The sequence below is a fragment of the Perna viridis genome, chromosome 6 (assembly GCF_037379345.1).
Source record: "Perna viridis isolate PV_CMFRI_1.1 ecotype Kerala chromosome 6, ASM3737934v1, whole genome shotgun sequence".
NCBI lineage: Eukaryota > Metazoa > Mollusca > Bivalvia > Mytilida > Mytilidae > Perna > Perna viridis.
In genome coordinates this window covers 4,584,019-4,607,025 of record NC_142450.1, presented here as the reverse complement: position 1 = coordinate 4,607,025, position 23,007 = coordinate 4,584,019, and the positions used below count along the sequence as shown (strand labels likewise).

The following is a 23,007-nucleotide window of genomic DNA, read 5'->3' as shown; positions in this document are numbered from 1 at the left end:
GGTAGTCGAAACATGCACAAAATAACTTGAATGAGACGATGACGAAACGGCAGGTTGCGCTCGAACTATCCATTTCCTTCATTTCCTTCTATCGTATTGGATTAGTTAGTCAATAATTCTTCAATAATTTGTAGAAGAAAAAAAAACGTCAAAGCCGCATTAAATTAATAAAAAACAAACAAACAAACAAACAATCAAAAAATCAAAAAAAAAAAACGAATACAGAGTTGTTGTGCAATTTTGAGATGCCTCTGAAGAAAAACGTCACAAGCAGGAATGCAAGTTAGACCACTAATTTCCGAAAAGTCTAGTATATGTACATACAGTATCAGTTCATGTAATATGCTATCTCACAATCGCCATATCGACATTTATGTTAATAAAAATTTCGTCAATTTACTGACAGTCTTACTCTAATTTAATTATAGCTAGCCCGTCCCTAAGGTTTTCTGAAAGTCAAATATGTGTACTAGTAGTCTAAAAATAGCAAACATCATACATGTGTATTTTGTTCAATAAAAATGAACTATGTAAGTCGTATGTTATAAATAACCTACACGCTTAAGTCTTGTGACTATACACACGATCACTATTACATAGAGGAATTTAGGTACGTAATTTTAATGCTTTTCACGTTAAACCCCCAAACGGTTGATCTTTATTTATTATTAAAAATATATTTTAACCAGCTGCATGTACCAGACTCGGATTCAAGTTGGGGTCCGTCTTACATATAGATGTACCCCACTCCGTCCCAATCCCTTAATTTGACAGAATAGTATGCTAAAATTTCTAAATATATTGATATAAATATAAAAAAAAATCATAAAAAAATGTGTAAATTTGTATAGTTATCAAAGGTAATCAAGGGAACCAAGGTTATAGCGGTAATCAAAGAGTAATCACGGGAACCAAGGTTATAGCGGTAATCAAAGTGTTATCACGGGAACCAAGGTTATAGCGGTAATCAAAAAAATGTATTCCAGGGACAAAGACCAGACATGGAAAACAGACACACGCAACAAAGAACATGAAGTAACTACAATTATACATACAAAGTAACAAAAGCAATTGAGCAACTCGGACTCCACTAAAAACTGGGAGCATGGACCAGGTGCATGCTTTTATTCAAATAATTGCACACTTCAGTAATTGGTGCATTGTTTATGCCGAGTATAGAATGTTTATATCGTTTGGCTAGATCCTTTAATATCAGTTTCCGATATAATATAGATGACGTATTATCTTTAAATTATCCTAATTTCGGGGATTTGATACATTGCATCTACCCCAAAGAACTTGAGATAAAGGATACTACAGACACTGTGAAGTCAGCCTCATATCTTGACCTACACTTAGAAATCGATGGTAAAGGAAAACTATTGACCAAACTTTACGACAAACATGATGACTTTTCATTCAAAATTGTCAACTTTCCTTTCATCTGTGGCAACATCCCTTCAGCACCTGCGCTTGGAGTGTTCATATCACAACTCATACGTTATGCCAGAGCTTGCCGAAACTACGCAGACTTTTTGTATCTCGCTAGAACTCTAACAAATAGGCTTCTGGAACAGTATTATGTTGCTACAAGATTGAAGTCATAACTACAGAAGTTTTATGGTCATCATAAACTCGTAGATCGTTAGGTTGTATCCATCTGCAGCATGAAAACTGATTTATTCAACGGGTCATAGTTTTCCTATCCTCGTTTTTCTACCCCGGACTTGACTTTTTATGAGCAACTCGGCGGGTTTTCTAGAAAAGCAGAGGACGCTTACCCTACCGGTGCACCTGGGCCATGCTCCCAGTTTTTAGTGGATTCCGAGTTGCTCATTTGCTTCTGTTGCTTTGTATGTATGATTTTAGTTACTTTATGTCTGTTTTCCATGTCTGGTCTTTGTCCCTGGATTGCATTCTTTTGATTACCGCTATAATCTTGGTTTCCTTGATTACTCTTTTATAAAACTGTACTCTGGTACATGTAATATTGGACTTATTCCGCATGAACAAACACATACATGGTCTAGTTCGATTTGTCTCGAACTATACTATAGTAACACGTCTGCATGGTGAATGATAATGGTGTCTCGGGTTAAATGCATGTTAGTATCAGTGTTTGATCTAGGGAGAGGATGTAAGGGGTTGGCACCCTCCCCCTTTTAATCGAAAAAAATGTTATTACATGTGTAATATTGACCAAAAATGGCATATGTCATAGCACCCCCTTTTTTCTGAGGAATCCCGACTGCAGGGACCCTCCTTATCAAAGTTCCTGTGTAAGATTTCACAAAAAGTCGTAAGTATAAAGTTGATCGTAAGTAATTACGTCACAACCAAAAATAGCATTGTGACGTCAAAATTTACGATCAATTTCACACTTACGACTTTTTCTTTTTGATCCGTCCTTGTGTATTTTGTAGGTGCATGCAAAACGCTGACTGTGTGATGACAGGTCAGTTTCAAGAGGATACTATTGTAACTACAGCAGCTAACAGCCAACGAGAAAATGAATTCAAACCTCTACCACCAGGTAAAAAATATCACGTTTTCCTGTCTTATAGAGATGTAGATGAAGATAACCAATGGGTCTGTGAATTAATCGACATACTCGAACGTGACCACAAATTAAAATGTTGCAATCATGCTTCTGATTTCCAGCCAGGTATGACGATCGTAGAAAACATTAAAAATGCAGTGTTCAGTTCCGTTAAGACTTTGATAGTAATGTCTAAACATTACAAGGACAGCTACTGGTGTAAGTTCGAGGTGGAATTTTCTCATAAATTAAGCATGGATGTAAAACAGAATTTAATTATACCAGTTTTGAAAGAAACTTGCGAAATTCCAGATCACTTATTAGCATTCACATACGTGGATGCTAGAGGACAGAGAGAGGAATGGATACCTAGACTAGTCGCGGCTGTTTTAGAGGAAGGTAAGAGCATCTACAAATCAACGTGTAAGTCAGGCAAGTGGTGGCGTACGTATCTTAATATTTTTTTGGTGAACTGTGTGATGACTGTACTATCATGTTTCATATTCAAATTATTTCTGAATCACTGGTTCAACAAGTAAACTATATTTCCAATTTTCAATATAGATTATTTAATAATTATTAACCAACTTACTACAATATGTATAGAAATGCCCATCCTTTATGAACCGAAAATTTCGACAACTGGTCATTACGAACCGGAAATTCCTACAGCCGGTCTTACAAAATCACAGTCATGCATTACGAATTTTAAAACGGGGCATCAATACGGGACCATTATGGCGTACAATAAGTGACATCTTTAATTTGGCGTGATCTACATGTAATAATTCAATTAATTAGATTAGGGGATTTAAAGTTGCTGGAAGATTGTACTGAGAGTGAGTTGATTGAATTAATAGGTATGTTTTATCTAGATCTAGTACACTAGATTTACGATTTTTTTTGGGTGGGGTGGGGGAGTTATTGGAAAAGACAACAAAACTTTCATGATTTATTTTCATAAACATTTGATTCATTGAGATATGAACTTATTTCAAATTATGGTGACATCATATGTATTAATTATAGACTCTGACTACTGTATGTCCTAAAACCTAAAAAAAAAATTGTTAATAAAAGTATCAATGCATGGCCTTTTCCATATTGGCCCTGTAGCATGACAGAAACATTAATAATGGCCAAGGATGGCTGAAATGGCCTGAGGCAACGCACAGTTTGCGGGGTTGTAAGCTGCACCGGTTAGGTTGCCATGGTTAAGCATCATGGATGTTACGTAATGTCGAAGCGAACTCAATACCGACTGCATCGGAAAAATCGTAATAATAATCAATGCACGGAATAACTTCTTAATTTACTGTATTATGTGCAGCCCAGGTGATTACAGAAATGCGTTCTACGTACTAAACGTAATAAAAACAGACACCGCTGAGAATGCAAGATAGAATAATTTTAGACAACGAGGCTCTGTCAAGTTAGAGACAATATCTTGCCCGAGTGTGTATAAGATTTTATGGCCTTTTAATTAAGCAGCGGTTGATTATTTTTTGTAATTAATTTTGTGGTAGGTACAATGCTTGTGCAAAACCCTGCTTGCTGAAATTCCTATGTATTTATGTAAAACTGATTCCATTTTCAAAAAGGAATATATTTTCTTTACCCTTTTACTAAATGTTATCAGCGAACTACATATAACTGCATTAAAATGCAGTTAAATAGTGTTTTGTAATACATTATGTGATTTCGGTAACAGAGTAGCGACGTAATCTATTCTTTTTGTCAATCACAGGACTAATTTGGTCTAAAAACCAAATAAAATATTAACATAATTGACCATTTTAATTTTATTTTTACTGTTAAATGTACATCTCTATTGTATATGACTTAAAATATGATTACAATGAAATCGAGTGATATAAATTGGTCTCTAGACCAGAAACGAAGTATTCAGACTGTTAATGTGTGTATTCCTCAGTCTGATACAATTGTTGGCCTTTAGACCAGATTTCTTCAAGCAGTAAAATCATTGAGCGAGACACTTGGTTTAAATGTAGGTAAAGGTACCTGAATTATAGACTTGGTCTAAAGACCAAAAAAATCCATGTACAACGAATACTATTATTTCTATAATTTGGTCTAAAGACCAGAACCTTCATACATGTATTATAAGAAAATTGATACAAATATATCATACACTGTATGTTGTTAATGAATTTGGTCTATAGACCATAAATCTTATGGTATTACTCCCATATATGTCTAGCCCTGGTGGCATCTTGCATTCAGCAAAATGGGCAAAACATTTTAAGATATATAATCCAGTATTTGAAAGTTTTACTTTTTCAGGAATTGAAAATTCTGCATTAGCGTGATACTAATGGCATGCAATCATAATTTTCCATATATATAGCAAAATGTCTGTTGGCTTGTCCTTACTACTAGTTGAGTAAATTTTGTAAGATAAAAGTACATAACAAGGACTCAAGCAAAAGATAAAATAAATAAAATGTCATGTGTTTGGTACAGTATTTTAAGGTTGGAATATATTAACATATGACGAATAAATCTGTCGATTTCTGTTGTTCCTTCTAATTTTCTTTGATATTGTTTTGTCTGAAAAAAAGAAAAATACTTTTACCTTATAATTCAGTCGACGATGAAAATTACTTAAATCAAATTTTGAAATTTTCTTCTTTACTTTAATGACATTAAGCTGTATCTGAACTATACAAAAATAAAACATTGGTGCGAAGAGTTTTATATCAGCCATATTACATGTAATCCGTTCTGACCGCGGGCTAATACTCCTGTTACATGTGTTGCAAGAAGGTCCAGAGCTTTGACAACGTCCAACAGAAAAATGGTATGTCCTTGAAGTCCGTGAACTCTCCAGACATGCTTGGTCCTTAGCATATTAATTGCCACTGTCAAATTTCGTAAAGAAAAAGGCTTGATGGAGAAAAAAAAAACGTTACCATTAACGATGAGAGAGCAAACGAAAACAGAGCCTATGAGTTCTTTTTTTACAATTTCAAATTCATGTGGTTAAACTTGTCTGCATGAAATTATTATTTTTACCTAGACTTCGTGTCAGGATATGAATCGAATCTCATGAAATTAGTTTTACCACACTACTAGATGGTGGGGCTTTAAAATGCATCCTGCTAGATTTTAAAATTAATATGTTTTTATGTATAATCCCTTGAGATCTAGAATGGCTCGTGTTTTATCTAGTTTTTTTTTTTTTTTTACATATATCTGCATATAATAAATTGAAATTACATTTGCCATTCGTCCAATAAAATGAGGAATGTTAGTTTCACTTAAAATAAAATAAAGAAAACAGTTTAAGATAGTAATTAAAAATCTGTCCACTTAAGAGACAAGTGATAAATAAAACCATAATTAAAAAGAGAATTTGTATTTTTTTTATATATATAAGAAATACCCATAACAAAAATGTGATGATGTCAATCAGCGTGCCCGAAGCTAAAACGGAGAAAAGTAGATGCAATAGTATACAGTAGGCGGCGACGGTGGCACCCTCGGTAACCGAGAACGTTTTTTTCTTGTATTTAGATAGAAATGAACTGTCTATTACATGAAATAGCAAACACCCAGTAATAAAACTAAGAAACCAGTTTAAGAAGAGATAAGAAATTGACAGCTTTTTGAAAGTATCATTTAAAAGTCTAAAGAAAATAGCCATGTGACTTATGACTCTTATGACTAATACATGCACAATGCAGTAAACCATCTATAAAAAAACTTACACTGACCCATCCCATTAATTATCAAGCTCATATAATGAGAAGGTAAGGTTTTTTTTTGGTAGCATTCTTTTTGGTATAATAGTACTTCCGTTCTAACATATTGATTGGAAAAGTAAAATAGTCCTCCTTAAGACTTGCAATTCGAAGTACAATTAATGCAAAGAAGAGTACATGTACTTGTATTATATTTACGAAAGAGTCCTGTGGTAGTACACTGAAGATATATAATTCTACGACTTAATCCCATTTATTGACATTGACAAGAATCAGATACAAAATGTATGTATTATCGAATGACGAAATGAGAAAAGCAAATATAATTGTTACATTAACGTTAAGTGATATGTAAAACGCACATTTGCTTCTCTTTATGTTCGCTTCTTTCATGTCGAAACTTTTTTCTTAATACACGATCATGGGCGGGTTTAATTTGACTCCAAAATCGAAAAAGTTGTAATCTAAGTCGACATACATGTACTTGTAGAAGATGATAACTTATGGCTATTAAGTACTGCCAGCAAAAATATCATTGTACTATTCTATGTATCAAATGTTTATAGAATATTAGAACACGCATGCATATACAAATGTCGTTAGGTATTCTTTTCAACATATAGACATTGTAGTTCCTGTTTAGACGTTTTTCTTCCGTGGTTTCAAGAACCAATTTTTATTTGTACAAAAATGACTGACTTCGGCTTTATAGAATACTTACTTGTTTGACTTTTAGATGTGGAAAATACTTTCTCCACATCTAATAAAATGCTAATGGCCGAAAAACAGTTCTGATCGCTGATTCATATCTTCTTTTTACCTCAAGTATATTGTACATTGTCTTGTCCGGTATAGCAGCAAAAAGGTTGAACAGTCTGGCAAGACTGTCTGCATAGTAAGCTGAGTAATCCTCTAGCCAATTAATTACCTGGTGTAGTTTTGGACTTGTACAGTAATCTCTTTCTTTTACAGAAAAAAACATGTGCCATCTAAAAATTTCTTTCTAATAGCATAGTAGAAGTTTTTATTAACCCATCTGTCCAACCCATCAGACGTGTCATTGGTAAGGTTTCCAGCTGTCGGGTCGATTTCAGAAATAGGAGTAGCGTAATATAAAGCAGTAACTGTACCGGTATCCAAGTTCTGGACACTGGGATCGTGATTTGGCGTGATTTAAATCCGAAAGTTTTCAGCAAAGACTTAGCACAAACAATAATTCCATTTTGTATGCAGAAATATGGTGAATAATACTTCATACATTCGTACCTGTTCCTGAGAACTTCTTAAGAAGCCACTGCTTACGATAGTTAACAGTTTCAGATAAAAAGTCCATTCTCATTTTTGTTATGAGCGAAATTGAAAATTTTCTACTCCATGTCACCTCGTGTGACGGGAAAGTAGGCGACTTCTTCCAGGATCTGCAAATACAAATTAAACATACATCATGTATATTTCTATTTGTGTATAGCTATAATTGACTTCTTTAATTAAACTTATTTATCAAGAATAACAAAATATTTTGAAAAGTTACTAAATTAAATTGTAAAAGTTACCAAAAAAATCTTATTATAATACTAAAACAGATGTAACTTAAGGTTAATATTCTCAGGTTGGATCAGTTACTTATCATACGATGTACGCCTGATTATAATAAACAAAATGATTAACTTTTTTCGGGTTACCACGGTACAGCTACATGTATCTGTACTTCCTAATCTTTCTGTCAATGTCGGAACTTAAGTGGTGTGGGTGCCAGATGTTTAACTATACTTATATCATATAAACGTATTTAGTATTAATTACTCAATTTCCGTGTTGCTAAAAAAAATATCAACATCGCAAAAAGTCGTATATTACATGCATGGGACTCGCAAGATTATCACTGTCATGTAGTTTTTTTAATACATGTTGTATTATACAATTTACGCATATTTACATTCACAAAAATCTCCTGGGTCGGTCACTTGGTTATGATTTAGTTGTCTAGTACAAATATTTGACTGGGTAAATATACATGTATGTGTTTTTTAGGTACCAGACTCAAAAAGAGAAATATACACAATTGATAATTTTGAAGAAGAGGGAAACCGAACCAAGCAGAAATGAAAAATTATCTAAATTAACTTATTTAGTAAAACTAGAAGAAAATGCAGACTCCCTTTAAAGTTCTGTATAATTTCGGACGTTTCTTAAGATCATTTAACTGTATTTGTTTTATACCCATTAGCACACACTCAACTTAATGTTATGTTTCTTTCACCCATAACTAATAGTAATCTTTGTCTATCAGACAGGTCATAGCGATCAAGTTTTTTGTTGCCAGTTAAAAGAATGCTCCATCAGATTAGCCAAGTAATTGGAATTAATCCAGAATAATCAGTAAGATAAGGATGTCTATACAATTGTCACGGGGTGTTTGCATTTGATGTTGCGACGTTAACAAATGCCCTAATAGCAATCTGACGGTCCGAGTATTTCCTGGTTATTTGTATTTAGGATTATTTAATTGAAATTACATGAAACATTGTGTCAAGTTGTCAGACTTCAAAGAAAAAAACATGTCCTTATATCAAATCATTCTTAATTTACGCCTGAATGATTTTACATGCATTGGGGAGGGATGCTACCTTAACTTACTAATACCGGTACATGTACATACACTCAGATTATAAATCCCGAATACTAAAAGACCCGAATATCCACATCTCCCCGTTTCGGCTTATATAAAAAGACACCTCCTGGAAATATACATAACGATTACATTTATTTCATGTTTAAAATAAAATGTATATTTTACTTACGTGGAATAGATTCAAGGATACATGTAGGTTTAATGGTACTACATTTGTACATGGAAACGTAGCACGGAACTTCTTGGTAAACACTGTCCAACTCATCAGACGTGTCATTGGTAAGGTTTCCAGTTGTCGGATCGATTTCCGAAATAGGAGTAGCGTAATATAAAGCAGTAACTGTACCGGTATCCAAGTTCTGGACACTGGGATCGTGATTTGGCGACCTTGCAGTATATACAAATTTCATGGTATCCTGACTTCCATACACAAATTCGCAAGAAGTGCCTTTTTAAGTTCCATAAAAATGCTATTTGAATTAACAAGTAATGCATCTTCGAAAGAGACACTCTGATAACAGATTGAGTAGGCACACAGCTTTGATTCTTTTGAGGCTTGCACTTTGATTCTAGCATGTGAAATTATTTTTAAGTTCTTTTCATAGGGGTGCTTGTCCTTTATACTTTTTGCTAACTTGTCTCATCCCTATTAGTTGTTTTGTTAGAACTATAATCGAATGAATTCCCAAGATTGAAAAATGGCGATAATTGGTCATAGTCTCGATCATCTGGAGGTAAAATTTTCCTGATACCATAGCTACAGTCGATGTACAATTTTTGAAAGTCTGAGGACTCTCCGAGGTTATCTAAAACTAATTCCATGGAATCACCTTTATTACATGTATTGTATCGTTATTAATCCCCGACATTTGTTCAACCACATTATTTAAAATACCCAGGTTTAGCGTGTCAGAAAAGTTCAGATGTACACTTTTTATTTCACTATTATCAAGAAAAACATTCTTGTCATTCAAAATCGAATAGCGTAGTATACTGAGTTCAGAAAGATTTCAGAAAAGTCTCTAGCGCTTGCTGGAAAAGAAATAAATTTATGACCTCTAAATGTTTATGGTGTTTGCACGACTTCTTTATAAGATGGTCGATCTCAGATAAAGCAGGTCAGTTTAGATAAATATTTGAATTGCAATTATCATATCGCAACTGAAGTGCAATAGTCATTTTTAAGCGCAAATGCCCTATCATAATGTCAGGACCTCGCCGTCAAGTACAGTGTACTGCATTCTGACACTTGTTTCCACAATACATTCTTCATAAGGAAAACAATTATGTATTTTTAATCAGGTTTTGTTTAAAGACGATAAATTACTACAAGCAAGTATGAAAGATGTTTCCAATTTTGTTTTCATCTCAACAATTTTATGGTGATATAAGAAGCCCGTGTATGAAATCCGCAAATTGGTATTCATTCAATATGAAATTTAGATTGAAAGCTGTTGAAAGTCTGGAATCTGTATTGACAGTCTATTTGTATCTAAGTAATAATTGGATGAATATTAAAGTTACCTTTGAATAATCACTTCTTCTTTGACTGTTTTCGTCCTCCATGCCATAGATATCGGATATGAAAATTACATGCGACAACACAAATACCGAAATAAAAATAAAATGACTCATTTATACATCTTAAGAACTATAGAAACAAGTAAATGTCTTTTAATGATCGGAATACCTTGAGCATCACTTATCGCAACGAGATTATTATTATTACATAATATGTCCAATGTGGGCGTGGCCTCTCTGTATGTGGCGTACGGATGGGTTATAACCATGCACCTTGAATTTAGATACAGGCAAACTCTTTACATGTGGACATTGTCAATGTTGTTTATTCGTAAGTAGCAACTATCAAACATGGTCGAATTTGTTGCTCCCGTTAACTAGGAAATTGTTTTAAACGATGGCGATCTGTGGGTCGAAGAAAATGGTCTTATATCGGAGAAGATGAAAAAGTTGGAGATACTAAAGAATTCAGGTTTATTAAGGTATGCATATCTATCATTATTCATATAACCATTCAATGGTATTAAAATAAACAGAAGAATGTGGAAATTTTGCATGTACATGTAAAGACATAGTACACACACTGTTTATTACTTACATCTGCTTACACATTACAGAAACTGGTAGGTTTCAAGAATATAGCATTAAAACATCTTACATCTTATAATATTGTAAAATAAAATGGAATAAACCATGTTTCGCCAGGAAAAGTATTTAGATGAAGTTTAAATCACAACTATTGAAACTGCAACAGAAAAGTGAAACAAAATTGTTGTTCCATTTATTTTGAATATACGGATTTCTACTTTCCTCTTTACACAAAACCTGTGAACAGTGGCGGGTTCAGACGGGGTGTGGAGAGGGTTGGTACCCCTATTTTTGAAAAATTGGTCATTTTATGTGTAAAATTGACAAAAATGGCAAATAATGTCATAGCACTCCCTTTCTGAGGAAACTCGGCAGGTAACCGCCTTTTCAAAGTGTCTGGATCCGGCCCTGTATAACCATAGAACCGTGTGTAATTACTGGTGTATGATATAACACAAAAAAACCAACTTATTTTTCATTTACATGTACTGCATGTACAAAACTACATGTATCTCCATGTTTATGTGTACCCTTTCTATGAGATACAGGGAACGTCTTTTATGACTATGTTACATGTATTTTATGAATCATCTGGATTCAGATTTTGGATTTCATTTTCGAAGTAATCATTCATAGATCATTACGAATAGGTAGATTTATTTGCAAGCAGTTGATTTCTATCACAATGATGCTCGAATTTTATGGCCACGTATCAATAAAATGTCAATTCTAGTATCGCACATTATATGTATCACATACTAAGATTAAGTACCACTACAAGTATAATAGTAATGAACTGGACAGAACACATTCTATGTTTTAGGGCGCTTAATGATAAATCTTATTTTCGAAACGCGTGCACACACATTCGTTCTAAGGACAATGCCCTTGTTCATACATTTCAATTAAGAACAGAATTATTTGAATAATCAGTGACAGTTAAATGTGTTTATTTTGTAGATGATACATTACTTAAGAAGCAGTCTTTATAAAATCAGACAGAAGGTGATTCATGCATGTCAAAAACCCATTGAATTAGTAATATTTCTTGTTCAGAAACATTTACTGATCACATAACCAGTCATAGTTTTTCATTTGGATGTTGCGCTTTTGAGATAAAAACATATAGATTGTACATAAAATTGGCACTTTACAAGAATTATTTGGTTGATTTTAGTGGGAGATGAATGTATGATATTCTAAAAAGTGCAGATGTGAATCCAGAAATAATAATCATTATGTGAATGTATAGCATATTAAGTAGACTGAAAAAGCATTGTATGTTAGGTGTTTTTTTTTACACCATGAATCACTTTACCATGGGTATTGTCTGAATTTTATGTGGACCGATACTTAAATATACACAGGCATGTCTAAGAATCAGAAGTTCAGCTTTATAGTTAACTACTTATCCGTCTTAGAATCGGGCAATAAATATATGTACAATGTGTGGCATATGAACAAGAATTTATATTTTATATCATTGACCAAGTATTTACACATGGTAACCCCATAAATAATCATCAAAGTGTTTGTAAAGGTATTGATTGCTCATACTATTAACCAGAGTTAACAACCATTACTGAGTATTTTATAAATATAAATGTATTATTTTAACTAATTGATAGTGATTCTCAGTAAGAATTAATTACTTTTGCAGGTTATGGAGTGAAATATGATTTTGATGGAATCACAAGAGAGCTTGGTCCGAAGTATTTGATAGTAGTAGATTAAAACCAGATCGAAACATCATCAATAATTCATTATTGACTAAAAATAAATAATCTTGTTCGATCTTCCTAACACTGATATCCGATTTATAATCAGTTCGAAATGTATACACATGCTGTTGTTAAAATTGATAAATTTGATATTTTAGAAAATTAATGTTTAATACTAAATAAAATAAACATTAATAACAACGTTTTAGTTCAACGTGATTCTGAGTGTTTTTTTAATATTTCAATTCTCAACCTGTACGACAGGGGTTTGATTAGTACAAGTTTTGTACAAAATTCGTAAAATTCATATTATTGAATATCACTATGATGAACATTTTGGTCCATAGACCAAAACCTTCGTGTAAATAAAACTTTTTTGATAACATTTATGTTTACATTTCTGGTCTTAAGACCAATTTCTGTGTCTCTTGCTTTTACCAAGAATTTGTCGAATTTCGTGTATGATAAAACCGGTTCTGGTATAAAGACCATAAAATGTTTTTTTTTTTATTTGTTACGAAAAAACGTCATCTATAAAAAATGTATTATTGGCCTACAGACCAGTTTATATCGTCGGGTTAATTGTAATTTTCAGTGTTTTGAAACGAAATAATTTACTTTCTAGTTGGTCTTTAGACCAAATTAGTCCTTAGATTGAGAAAAATATTGCATCTCATCTCCAGCCTGCAACCGAAATCATATCAAGAGAGACAAAACTTCATTTAATTACAGTTTTATGCAGTTTTATATGGTTCATTGCTAACAACTACTAAAAGGAAAAAGAAAAAAAAATTCCCTTTTGAAAATGGAATCAGTTGTAAGACGTCATAAACTTTTATTGTGTCTCCACAAACATTGCATGTATTTTTCTCACTGAAGAGACAAACATTCCTATTTTTATCCACTTTGTCACTGAATTACATGCTTTTGATTACCGCTATAACCTTGGTTCCCTTGGTTACTCTCTCCCTAACCCCTGAAAGCCTCGTTAGAGGACTTGGATATTTATCATTTCTCTGTCTTGCATTCTCAGCGGTGTTAGATTCATTTAAATTTCACATTTTAATATGAGACATGTGAAACCTGAAACATAAAGTCATGCCATCTTTCATTCTGTAAGACATGTTTTATCTTTATTTTAATTACTGAACGGGTAATACTGATTACGTCATTTTCGTAAACATTAGGCGCCACGCTGCAAACTATTTTAGGTAGTACAATTCAGTTAGGTCATTTCTGAAAATGTGGTCTCATTTTGTTGAAATGAAGCTGTTTTGAGGCAGTCCACATATAAATTTCTAGTGTTTGTCATAAAAAGTGCATATTTTTTAGATCCTTGGTGTGTGGAGATTCAAGTCATTTATAAGTAATTTAATGATTATTCTTATAAAATCCAGTATCCATGGTAACATACTGAAAAAAAAATATTACTGAGTTTTAGTACAAATCAGCGGTGCCTTTACTATGTTTTATAAAACACCAGGCACTTAGACACTACCACAGGATGAAAGCATGCATGGAGTAGGTGAAAAAAGGTAAAAATAATAAGACCTTTTTGATTCATTCTCTCACAATTTTAGTCCCAAAAGTTCGTGCGATATAAGGTATTTTGAAAATCAGCCATCTGATGCGGAGGAGAGAACCTAGTACAGCAGAGGACTGAAACGTACCGGATACCATTTTTCATTTATATTACACCTGTTTATCAAAACATATATTACATCTGTAAACGTATAAATACTTATCTACATTTCAACAATATATCCACCAAATTTCAACTGAATTTTAAGTTTTACAAAATTTGACCGGGGTAACTTGGTGTGCGAAACAGTGCGCCTTAATGTAACTGTATAGTGCACCCTTAGCCATCACAGTGACTATCTTGGAAAAGCCCTGATTCGATTTGCATCTAATCGTCGAACTAGCGAATATTTACCGAGACTGGTTTGGTTCTCAATCGCATTTACAAAGAATACATGTATGCAAGTGAAATTGCCATGGTGCTATTTTAAGCTCCTGAAACTGAAGGTACAAGGTAACTGCATATTGATGCTTTTCTTGATATAAGTATACAGCAATCGCAACTTCTTGGCCAATCTCGGGATTCCGAATATAGCCGGGATTGGCCGACGATGTACTGATTGAAATATACAGAACAAAGGGGACAATACAACCTTCATTCAGGGGCGTACTAACCACTGAGAGCGCACTTCATCTAGAAATCTCGGACATTTCAAGTTAAGTAATGAGACTTGAACATTGAAATCAAGGGTACAACTGTATTCATAGTATCTAAGATGTCCTAGTCAGGCATTTTCTAGCGATGTTTGAATAATCTTCTCATTTGAACAAAAATGTACATGCAAGTATGCCAATTCAAAACGGACTACATGTACTTTTATTAACTTATAATTAAGACGTCATACACTCATTGAAACGTTCACGTTTTCCATTTAAGCGTTCGTGCATCGTTTATTGTGCGTTTACACATCGGTTTGTGTTCAGTTAAACGCACGTAAACGCACTATAGGAGCGTCCGTTTAAACGCACGATACAAGCATTCTTTTAAACGCACGATAGAAGCGTTCGTTTATTTTTGTACTCTGATTATTTCCTTGATTTATAATAACTGCCATTATTTATATTTTTTGCTATTATTAATTTATATATTTCTATTAATTCTATTTTCTAGTTTTTCTTTTGTCATTATTTGTTAATATTATAATTTTTCACCGTTCGTCTATCGTGTGTTTAAACGCACGCTGTGAGCGTTCGTTTATCGTGCGTTTAAACACAAGCTGAGAGCGTTCGTTTATCGTGCGTTTAAATCCGGATGGGAGTAAAGTGTCCTACTGTTAGATCAACTGCTTAAGGAGGTTCGCTGGTCTATGAAAAAACAACAAGGATTTCACAGTGTTGTGAAATCTTTTAAAATACTTCATGCTAGAAAAATATTATAAAAAAGAAAATAGATGGGTCTGTGAATTCGTTTTTTTTTTTTATAGATATAAACATTTCAAATTTTGTCGGGAAAAGGATTCCTCGAGATTTTCAATTGGTTCTGTCTTAGAATGTTTTATCTATTGAAACAGTGACAAAATAACAAGTATTACATAATAGTCTCCCAAATAACACAATGGAAGTTGCCTAAAACCAGTCCAAATATTTGACAAAAATGACTGAACATGACCACCGAATATCTTAAAGTTTCGAAATGTTGTTATTTTCGTGCAAAAGTTTTGCAAAATAAGCAAACAGTATCATGGAACTACCCCATTAGTAAATATCTTGGTCGAAACCTATTTTATTAAAATTCTTGATATAAAAATTCTACTGGAACCGGTGGAAATGCTCAACACAGCCTTGCATTTCTGGGGTTCTAGGCCTCATCTACATGTATGTATCAGTTTCATGTCGTCAGTGTATTGTTATTGTCTATATACATGTATATAAATGTGAAAATGCACAGTATAAGTAATCCTGAGTAAATATAAAAAGAAAAACTTCCAACAAAACATTCTTTTGATATTCACAATAAGGCAGAGCTCGAAGATTAATTTTGTTATATTTTTGACTGATTTGCAGTTCAACATGTATTCCAGTTGTGTTGGCAACCATTCGTATCTTTTTTACAACGACTCTAGGTAGTTCATTGCAGATTTTATATATAAATTTAATAAATTGCCTTTATGCTCAGGTAGAGATGCTCCCAAAATAATCTAATGTTATGTATCATTGTCCTATAAATACATACATGGTAGAGATTATTCAAAAATAATCCTAAGTTATAAATCATTGTGCTATAAAAATACACTTCTTCAAAAAATGTTTAGGCTTTAGACAAAAAGCACTATGATCAAAAACGTTGCAATAAATTTGACAGTGATTCCATGTATATTAAAAAAAGTTGTAACATGTTTGAATCATTTAAAACATCTAGGGTTTCTTTTTACTAATCAAGTATTTATTTTACAGGTGCTTGGAATACACGATCCCATTTTCCTGTTCCTGAAAGAAATTTTGGTATAATTTTTTTCGTCTCAAACTGAACATTAAACACATTGCAGAGAGAAAAAAAACACGTTTAGTCTGAAACAGAAGTACAGCATGTAACAGCATTTAACTTTAGAATAGTCACTTTGTTTTTGTTTTGTTTTGCCATTTACATGTACTAGTTGTTTTTGTTATGGAAGAAAGGAAGGCATAAATTATCAAATTTTTAAACCCAAAACGATGAATTAGACGAACAATTTTTACGAAAGCATGGAGGGGACATACAAAAAAAAAATAATTATATCGTTATTATGTTATATACTTTCATATCATTTATTTTCTTATTTCGATATAAGCAAATCTTTATCTCAATAAAATTAGATCGTTATCAATAATCAAAAAATGTATGTTTCCTAGCCACAATAAAACAAATCATACATACATCAACATTTTGTCATTGTCTATGAAGTAATTAAATCTTGAAAATCAAAAATTTCTAAACCGCAGATAATATAAGAGTCGTTGCAAAATTAGGCAAATCATTACTAATGAATTCTAATTATACATGAGTACAACGTACCCACAGTGTTTGCTAGTCTCGTTTCCGATTATTTTCATATTTGGCATAAGCGGCATATTTTTTTTTTATCATAACTAGTATTAACAAATGTAGGCACCAAACAGTTTTATCTTGCTTAGGAACCAGGGATTTGATGTTAGATGGTACTTGTTTTCGCACAAACGCAAAAGCATAATTCATTATTTCAGCAACAATTAAAATTAATATTTTTATCAGAAACCACCCCCTTTGTAGTTATGGTGAAAATATAGAATCAGTTATTTTTTTATTGTTTTCAATGGATGAACAAGCATTTTTTCTCCAAAATTTAGAACATTTAGAATATTCCAGGCTCTCTCGCTAATAAAATGGTCGGTGCTTTATGCTTTTGAGTGGGGACTTTGGGCCCTATTTTAGTCATGTTACGGTATTTACAAAATGTGTATCATATAACAATGCTACTAGTAATACCCTTTTGGTCCAAATAAACGCAAGGTTTCAAACAATTTTTTTCTTACAAAAACATTTACACTCTCTTCTGTCAATAATTGGGGTACTCTCATATAGATTCGTTAAGTACCGAAATGAATCTTGTATAGTTCCCTAGATTTGAGACTATCACAATACTAAACAAGTACTATCATTAAAAAAAAGACAGCCGACGCAGTAAAATTTTGTTCTTTTTACTTATAAGTTTCAACACTTCATTCAAGAAAATTAGCACATGGTTACGATACAGTGTTTTCGAACGTCCTCAGTTATCAGTATTTGGCTAATCGGGAATTGCGATCAGGTGATTTGTGTTTTCATAGAAAAGCATCCTTAGGGTCAAAGGGTAAAAAACGAAACTTTATCGACTGCCTCAGAAACAAAGACTTGATCTTTCACTCATGGAAGAGAACTCCATCTTTAATCTTCACTCATGCAACAACCTATTGGGAATAAAGTATTGTATACTACAATGTATTTTGAATTTCATTAATGTAGGTTATCAGAACCTTGATATCATACACGAAGAGAAGAGTAAGTTGGGATGGTGCTGCAAGAAGTTACCTTTCAAAACTCGGGAACGAATACCATACGCGTTGAATAATAGAGTAGTAAATGTAAATATTCACATTAAACTTGAATCAGGAACCTTTTTTTAAGTGGACTCAAGTCTTGGCATATCTACAAAAGTTAAAGGTTGCTGTTAATAAGACATATATACATGATACAGCACTATGTTGTTTGAAAATATTGTTCATCATATAATGTATCGTCTTGATCCATTTAAGAGGCTGATCTTATGAAAACTAGACAGACCCTTAGATATTGGTGGCACAAACCCGTTAATGTCTTTGTTCCAATGTTAAGCCCACTTTCGTTTAGATGACTGGGAGAACGCATTGTTCTGTTACCATACATAACTAGTGTCTTACTCAGAGTAGTTGCTCAAGAATCGATAAACTATGAATAGATTAAAGAGTTATTTCCCTTTTATCCTTAACTATGCAGTGAATGTTCTACTTATAATTGTAGTGAATTACATTCCAACGTTCCCTTCTTCGGGAACACGAGTTTGTGATCAATTATGGATGTTTTTTGTCGGAAACACAATCTTGCAAGTGCTACCTATTGTCGTGGTCCTCCATGGAGACCTTCTTCATTTTGACTAAATCATAATCGAATCTCGTTGAAAACAAATTTAGCCACATAACGAAAGATATCCTTGGAATGTGAAATCCTTTCTCTAAGGACTTTTTAAGGACTTTCTACGGACTTATTAGGGCTTTTTTCTGTTAGAGGGACAGTGTTAGTCCCACAAAATCGAAGTGACATCACAACCCGTGGATTCAAATTTCAAAACGTATTTCCTCAATCACAAAAAGTGTCAGAAAATATATATTCTAATGTACTCTTTGTATATAAAACATTCAATTTCTAATATAAAATTTGTGTATATAGTAGAGGCTTGAAAAACGTATTGGTCTATTATTTCGCTTTATCAATGATGCATACTTCTAGTCTGATCGAAACCATTGTACTAGCTAAGATACAGTACTAAACAAGTACTATCTTTAAAAAATATAGCCGGCGCAGTAAAATGTTCTTTTATTTCTAAGTTTCTACATTTCTTTCAGGAAAATAACACATGGCAAACAATTACAAATTATCGATACATCAAGTTATCAGTATTTGGCCAATCGGGAAACAGAGTTACGATCAGGTGACCTGCGTTTCCATAGAAGAGCGTCCTGAAGGTCAAAGGGTAAAAAGCGAATATTTACTGACTGCGTCGGAACAATTCCTTTGTTTTCAGGCTTGGAAGTATTTGAAGTATTTGGTGAAACTAAATACTAACTTCCTTCAAAGATGGTATAACCAAAGTTTGCATCATTTCTTTTTTAGGTATCAGATGATGCATACTTCAAGATCTTACATGATATTTCAAAAGCAGTTTACTTTAGATGTCGACACTGTATTTTTCCATGGACTCCATCAGTTTTGTGTGCATTTGCACTGCTTTCGGCTAATGTTCTCGTCTTTTTTATTTTCCTCGGACTTTCCCTTAATGTTGATCAAAACCGAAGGCCTACTGAAGCCAGTATTGATTGGACTGCTACTGAGGTTCTTGGTTGTGTTTTGTTTTGTTTATTGTGGTGGCCAGCTTCTTGCTTCATATGCTATAAAAAGGTACTTTTTTTTTTAAAATAGCTTTTATTCTTGGGAAAAAAAATCAAATTGCCATTCTTATGATTATTCTTTTCATAGAAATTTCTCAGTCATAATGTCTCATACAATTTAAAAATCACTATCTTTATCTTGCAGTAAGCAGTTTTATCATATTAAAAATCGTAAAATTTAGTCGCACTAAATTTTCTAATAATAAACTAATGTCTCTATTTCTATTTCTGTTGACGTACAGTGCATGTGTTAAATGATGTGTAGCAAGCAGTTCCGGTTGTAAGCAGACCGGAACAACCGGTCAATTTTGGTTTACGAAAATGCAAGTAGAGCAAATGTTTTCAAAATTAAAAAATGTGAAATACACGCAACTCACCTTGACTCAATTTTAGGGCCTCATTTGAGTCAAGGCATATTTTTTGTTTGTTTTTTATTTGTATTTGTTTTTTGTGTTTGTTTTTTTTTTTTTTTTTGCTTTTTTTTTGGTTATTGCTTTTTTTGGTTTTTGATTTTGTGTTCTTTATACCACTGTACAAGATGTATAATTGTATTCCATTGTCATTGTCCGCATCGTCGTCCATGAAAAATTGGTTTTACCAAATTTGGTGCTAACAAGTATTTTTTGAAATACCATATATAGTGTAAACAAACTTTATATTGTGTCCTATATAATTTAATATACATTTTATCAATAGATAATGCCTTAAATGAGTATTATTTAAAATTAAAATTGTGATATATAACAAATTTTAAACACTTATAACCATGTGTTTTGCACCGGAAATCATGGACGTGTGGTTTCCATGGGAACCAAATAACAAATGAAAAAATGTGACCTTTTTAGTCATTTTATCCTTTACAAAATCAGATACCAAATTTCATTAAATAATATGGTATGACTTTTCCACACCACTTTGAAACTATCATAGAACTTATATATTCATATTGATAATATCTCATAAATGCTTGCAATATGGTAGTTTGAAAATCGAAGAATAACTGGTGAAAAAAATGATACCATAAAATTTCCCACTATTATCATTATATTTCTAATGGAAACCCTAAAACAAGAACTTAGCAGATGAACAGAGCTGATATTTCAGATTCATGTATATTGTTTTCTTCATTCTACTTTTAACAGTGTTGGTGTGTTGCAAATGAGTGGGTATTTTGTTTTCAAGTGCGTGATGAAAATGTGTTTCTTGTTTCTATGATATAATAAATAAAAGTATCCATATACAAATTCCGATTTTGAGACGTGTTGTCGTTTAACTAAAACATGAAAACACTAGGATTTTGACGTTGAAAAATATGGCATTTTAAGCAATATTTTAGTTCGGTGCATATTTTGCATTGCACTCAATACTATTTAAGCGATTGAAAATTGCGCAATACAATTAGAAAATGACACATTAGGCAACCTACAGATAAATCCTTCATTTTATCGAATGAAAAAGTTTGAACAATCGTTAGATTCTTTGATTTACGGCTCGGCGAGATATAAAGTTAAAATTTGCTACGAATGAATTAAATATTGCAAATTTTCATTTGAAATTGACTTGACGAATATCATCATGGGAGAAATATAGGTACATGCTTTTTATATTAAAGTGGATGAGTGCACGGGTGTTATATTAACCGACATACTATAACATTCTGGATTAAATTAAGCTGTGACGATATGTCCGGATTTATTTTGAATTAGTTAATGTGCATGACGCAGTAACCTGCTGCATTTTGTCTGTTTGAAGGTAAAAGTTTATGAACAAATTTTGGTGCAGAGTTTCAAAAATAAAACTAATGTATACTAACCAAGTGGTAATTAATGACAAGCAACATACGTGGATTTTGCATATTTTTTGTTGTTTAAAAGATGGGATGCAAAGCTTAAATTGACCGGTACGAATCTCATTCATAACCACTTTAAATTACTCACATCTGATTCCTTTGGTACGTCGTCTGAGACAAACCACAAGGTACATGCCTACAATGGAACTCAAATCTATTATTTCAGTCGATTAAACCATATAACTGAAAGCAATCAAATTATGAACTCATACTTAAATTGGTATCAGGCCTAGCATTTTTTTTTAAACATTGTAATTTTCATATTTAATTGTTCTTTGAAATTGAACTGCCATTGTGATATGCAATTTGTATCAACAATATAATTGATGTTACGCATGATTAAATGGGGCCTTTGTATGTTCAACTGTTTAATATCCAATTCTCATACTATAGAGTTTGATTTTATTTCCTAACAGAGGAAGACATTTTTCGTGAAAACACTTATAGAAGCAAACACTACCACAATGATAAATAATATACTGGTTGGTTACAGACTGTACTATACTTCAGCGACAATAGGGGTAATTATCATACAGTAGATATTTGCATTTCGTCATAGTGCTGGGGACTTCATAGACGAAGCATCGCCTTTTTCATGTTCTACTTTAAATAGTCTCATAATTGCATTTGTCATTATTGTATGATTTGCGATTAATTTTGTTGCTGGCTTTTGTTCGTCACAAACATTAATTTGTTTACACGACAATAAAATATTTGAATTTGAATTTGAATTATCGCATTTGATTACAATATTTTTATTTTCGGATTTCCCACCACTTGCTTTAAATAGTTTCATACCTAAATAAGACCCACTGTACGTATTTCAGGCTATAACCTTTTTTTTGGGAGGGGGAGCGATAAGATTAAGGTTCTTTCCATGCCAGGATATAGGACGCATATATACGAACAAAAGAATGTCAATATATTCTATATGTAAAAACAATATCAACTGAAACGTTTTGAAAATAATTTAATACAGTACTGTATCAACAATGTGTACAATTGGTTTTTTCATCCTTGAAATCGTTGTTTAGTAATTTTAGAACTTAAAAAGTAAACAGGCAAAGTAATCAAATATTTATTTTTTAACTGCTCCTTTGACACGTTACAGAGGTCCTACTAAGTAAGATTTTACGAGAGATATATTTAAGGTGAAACAAATAAGTTTTATTTACAGAGAGTTCATATCCGCGACGCAAATATACGTAGACAAC

At 32.7% G+C, this 23,007-nt stretch overlaps 1 protein-coding gene and 1 long non-coding RNA gene across 3 annotated transcripts in view; one reads left to right on the top strand and one right to left on the bottom strand.

The window, feature by feature from the left end:
- Positions 1 to 579: 579 nt before the first annotated feature.
- LOC148613293 (uncharacterized) overlaps positions 580 to 23,007 on the top strand; it is a 28,213-nt gene continuing 5,785 nt past the window's right edge. Inside the window, exons 1-6 of the mRNA XM_088586613.1 lie at positions 580 to 610; positions 2,424 to 2,938; positions 16,702 to 16,749; positions 18,266 to 18,384; positions 19,670 to 19,954; positions 22,210 to 22,314. Of these exons, the coding sequence (XP_088442739.1) occupies positions 2,428 to 2,938; positions 16,702 to 16,749; positions 18,266 to 18,384; positions 19,670 to 19,954; positions 22,210 to 22,314 (1,068 nt within the window). The 5' untranslated portion in view covers positions 580 to 610; positions 2,424 to 2,427. The remainder of the gene's footprint in view (positions 611 to 2,423; positions 2,939 to 16,701; positions 16,750 to 18,265; positions 18,385 to 19,669; positions 19,955 to 22,209; positions 22,315 to 23,007) is intronic.
- Positions 3,452 to 9,435, bottom strand: LOC148613294 (uncharacterized). Of its 2 annotated transcripts, XR_015923326.1 has the most exons (3): positions 9,066 to 9,435; positions 6,986 to 7,682; positions 3,452 to 5,110 (listed from the first exon to the last, which is right to left on the bottom strand). It is a non-coding gene; the product is annotated as an uncharacterized LOC148613294 (long non-coding RNA). The 2 variants fall into 2 exon arrangements; XR_015923327.1 differs by lacking the exon at positions 3,452 to 5,110 and having other exon boundaries at positions 6,582 to 7,682.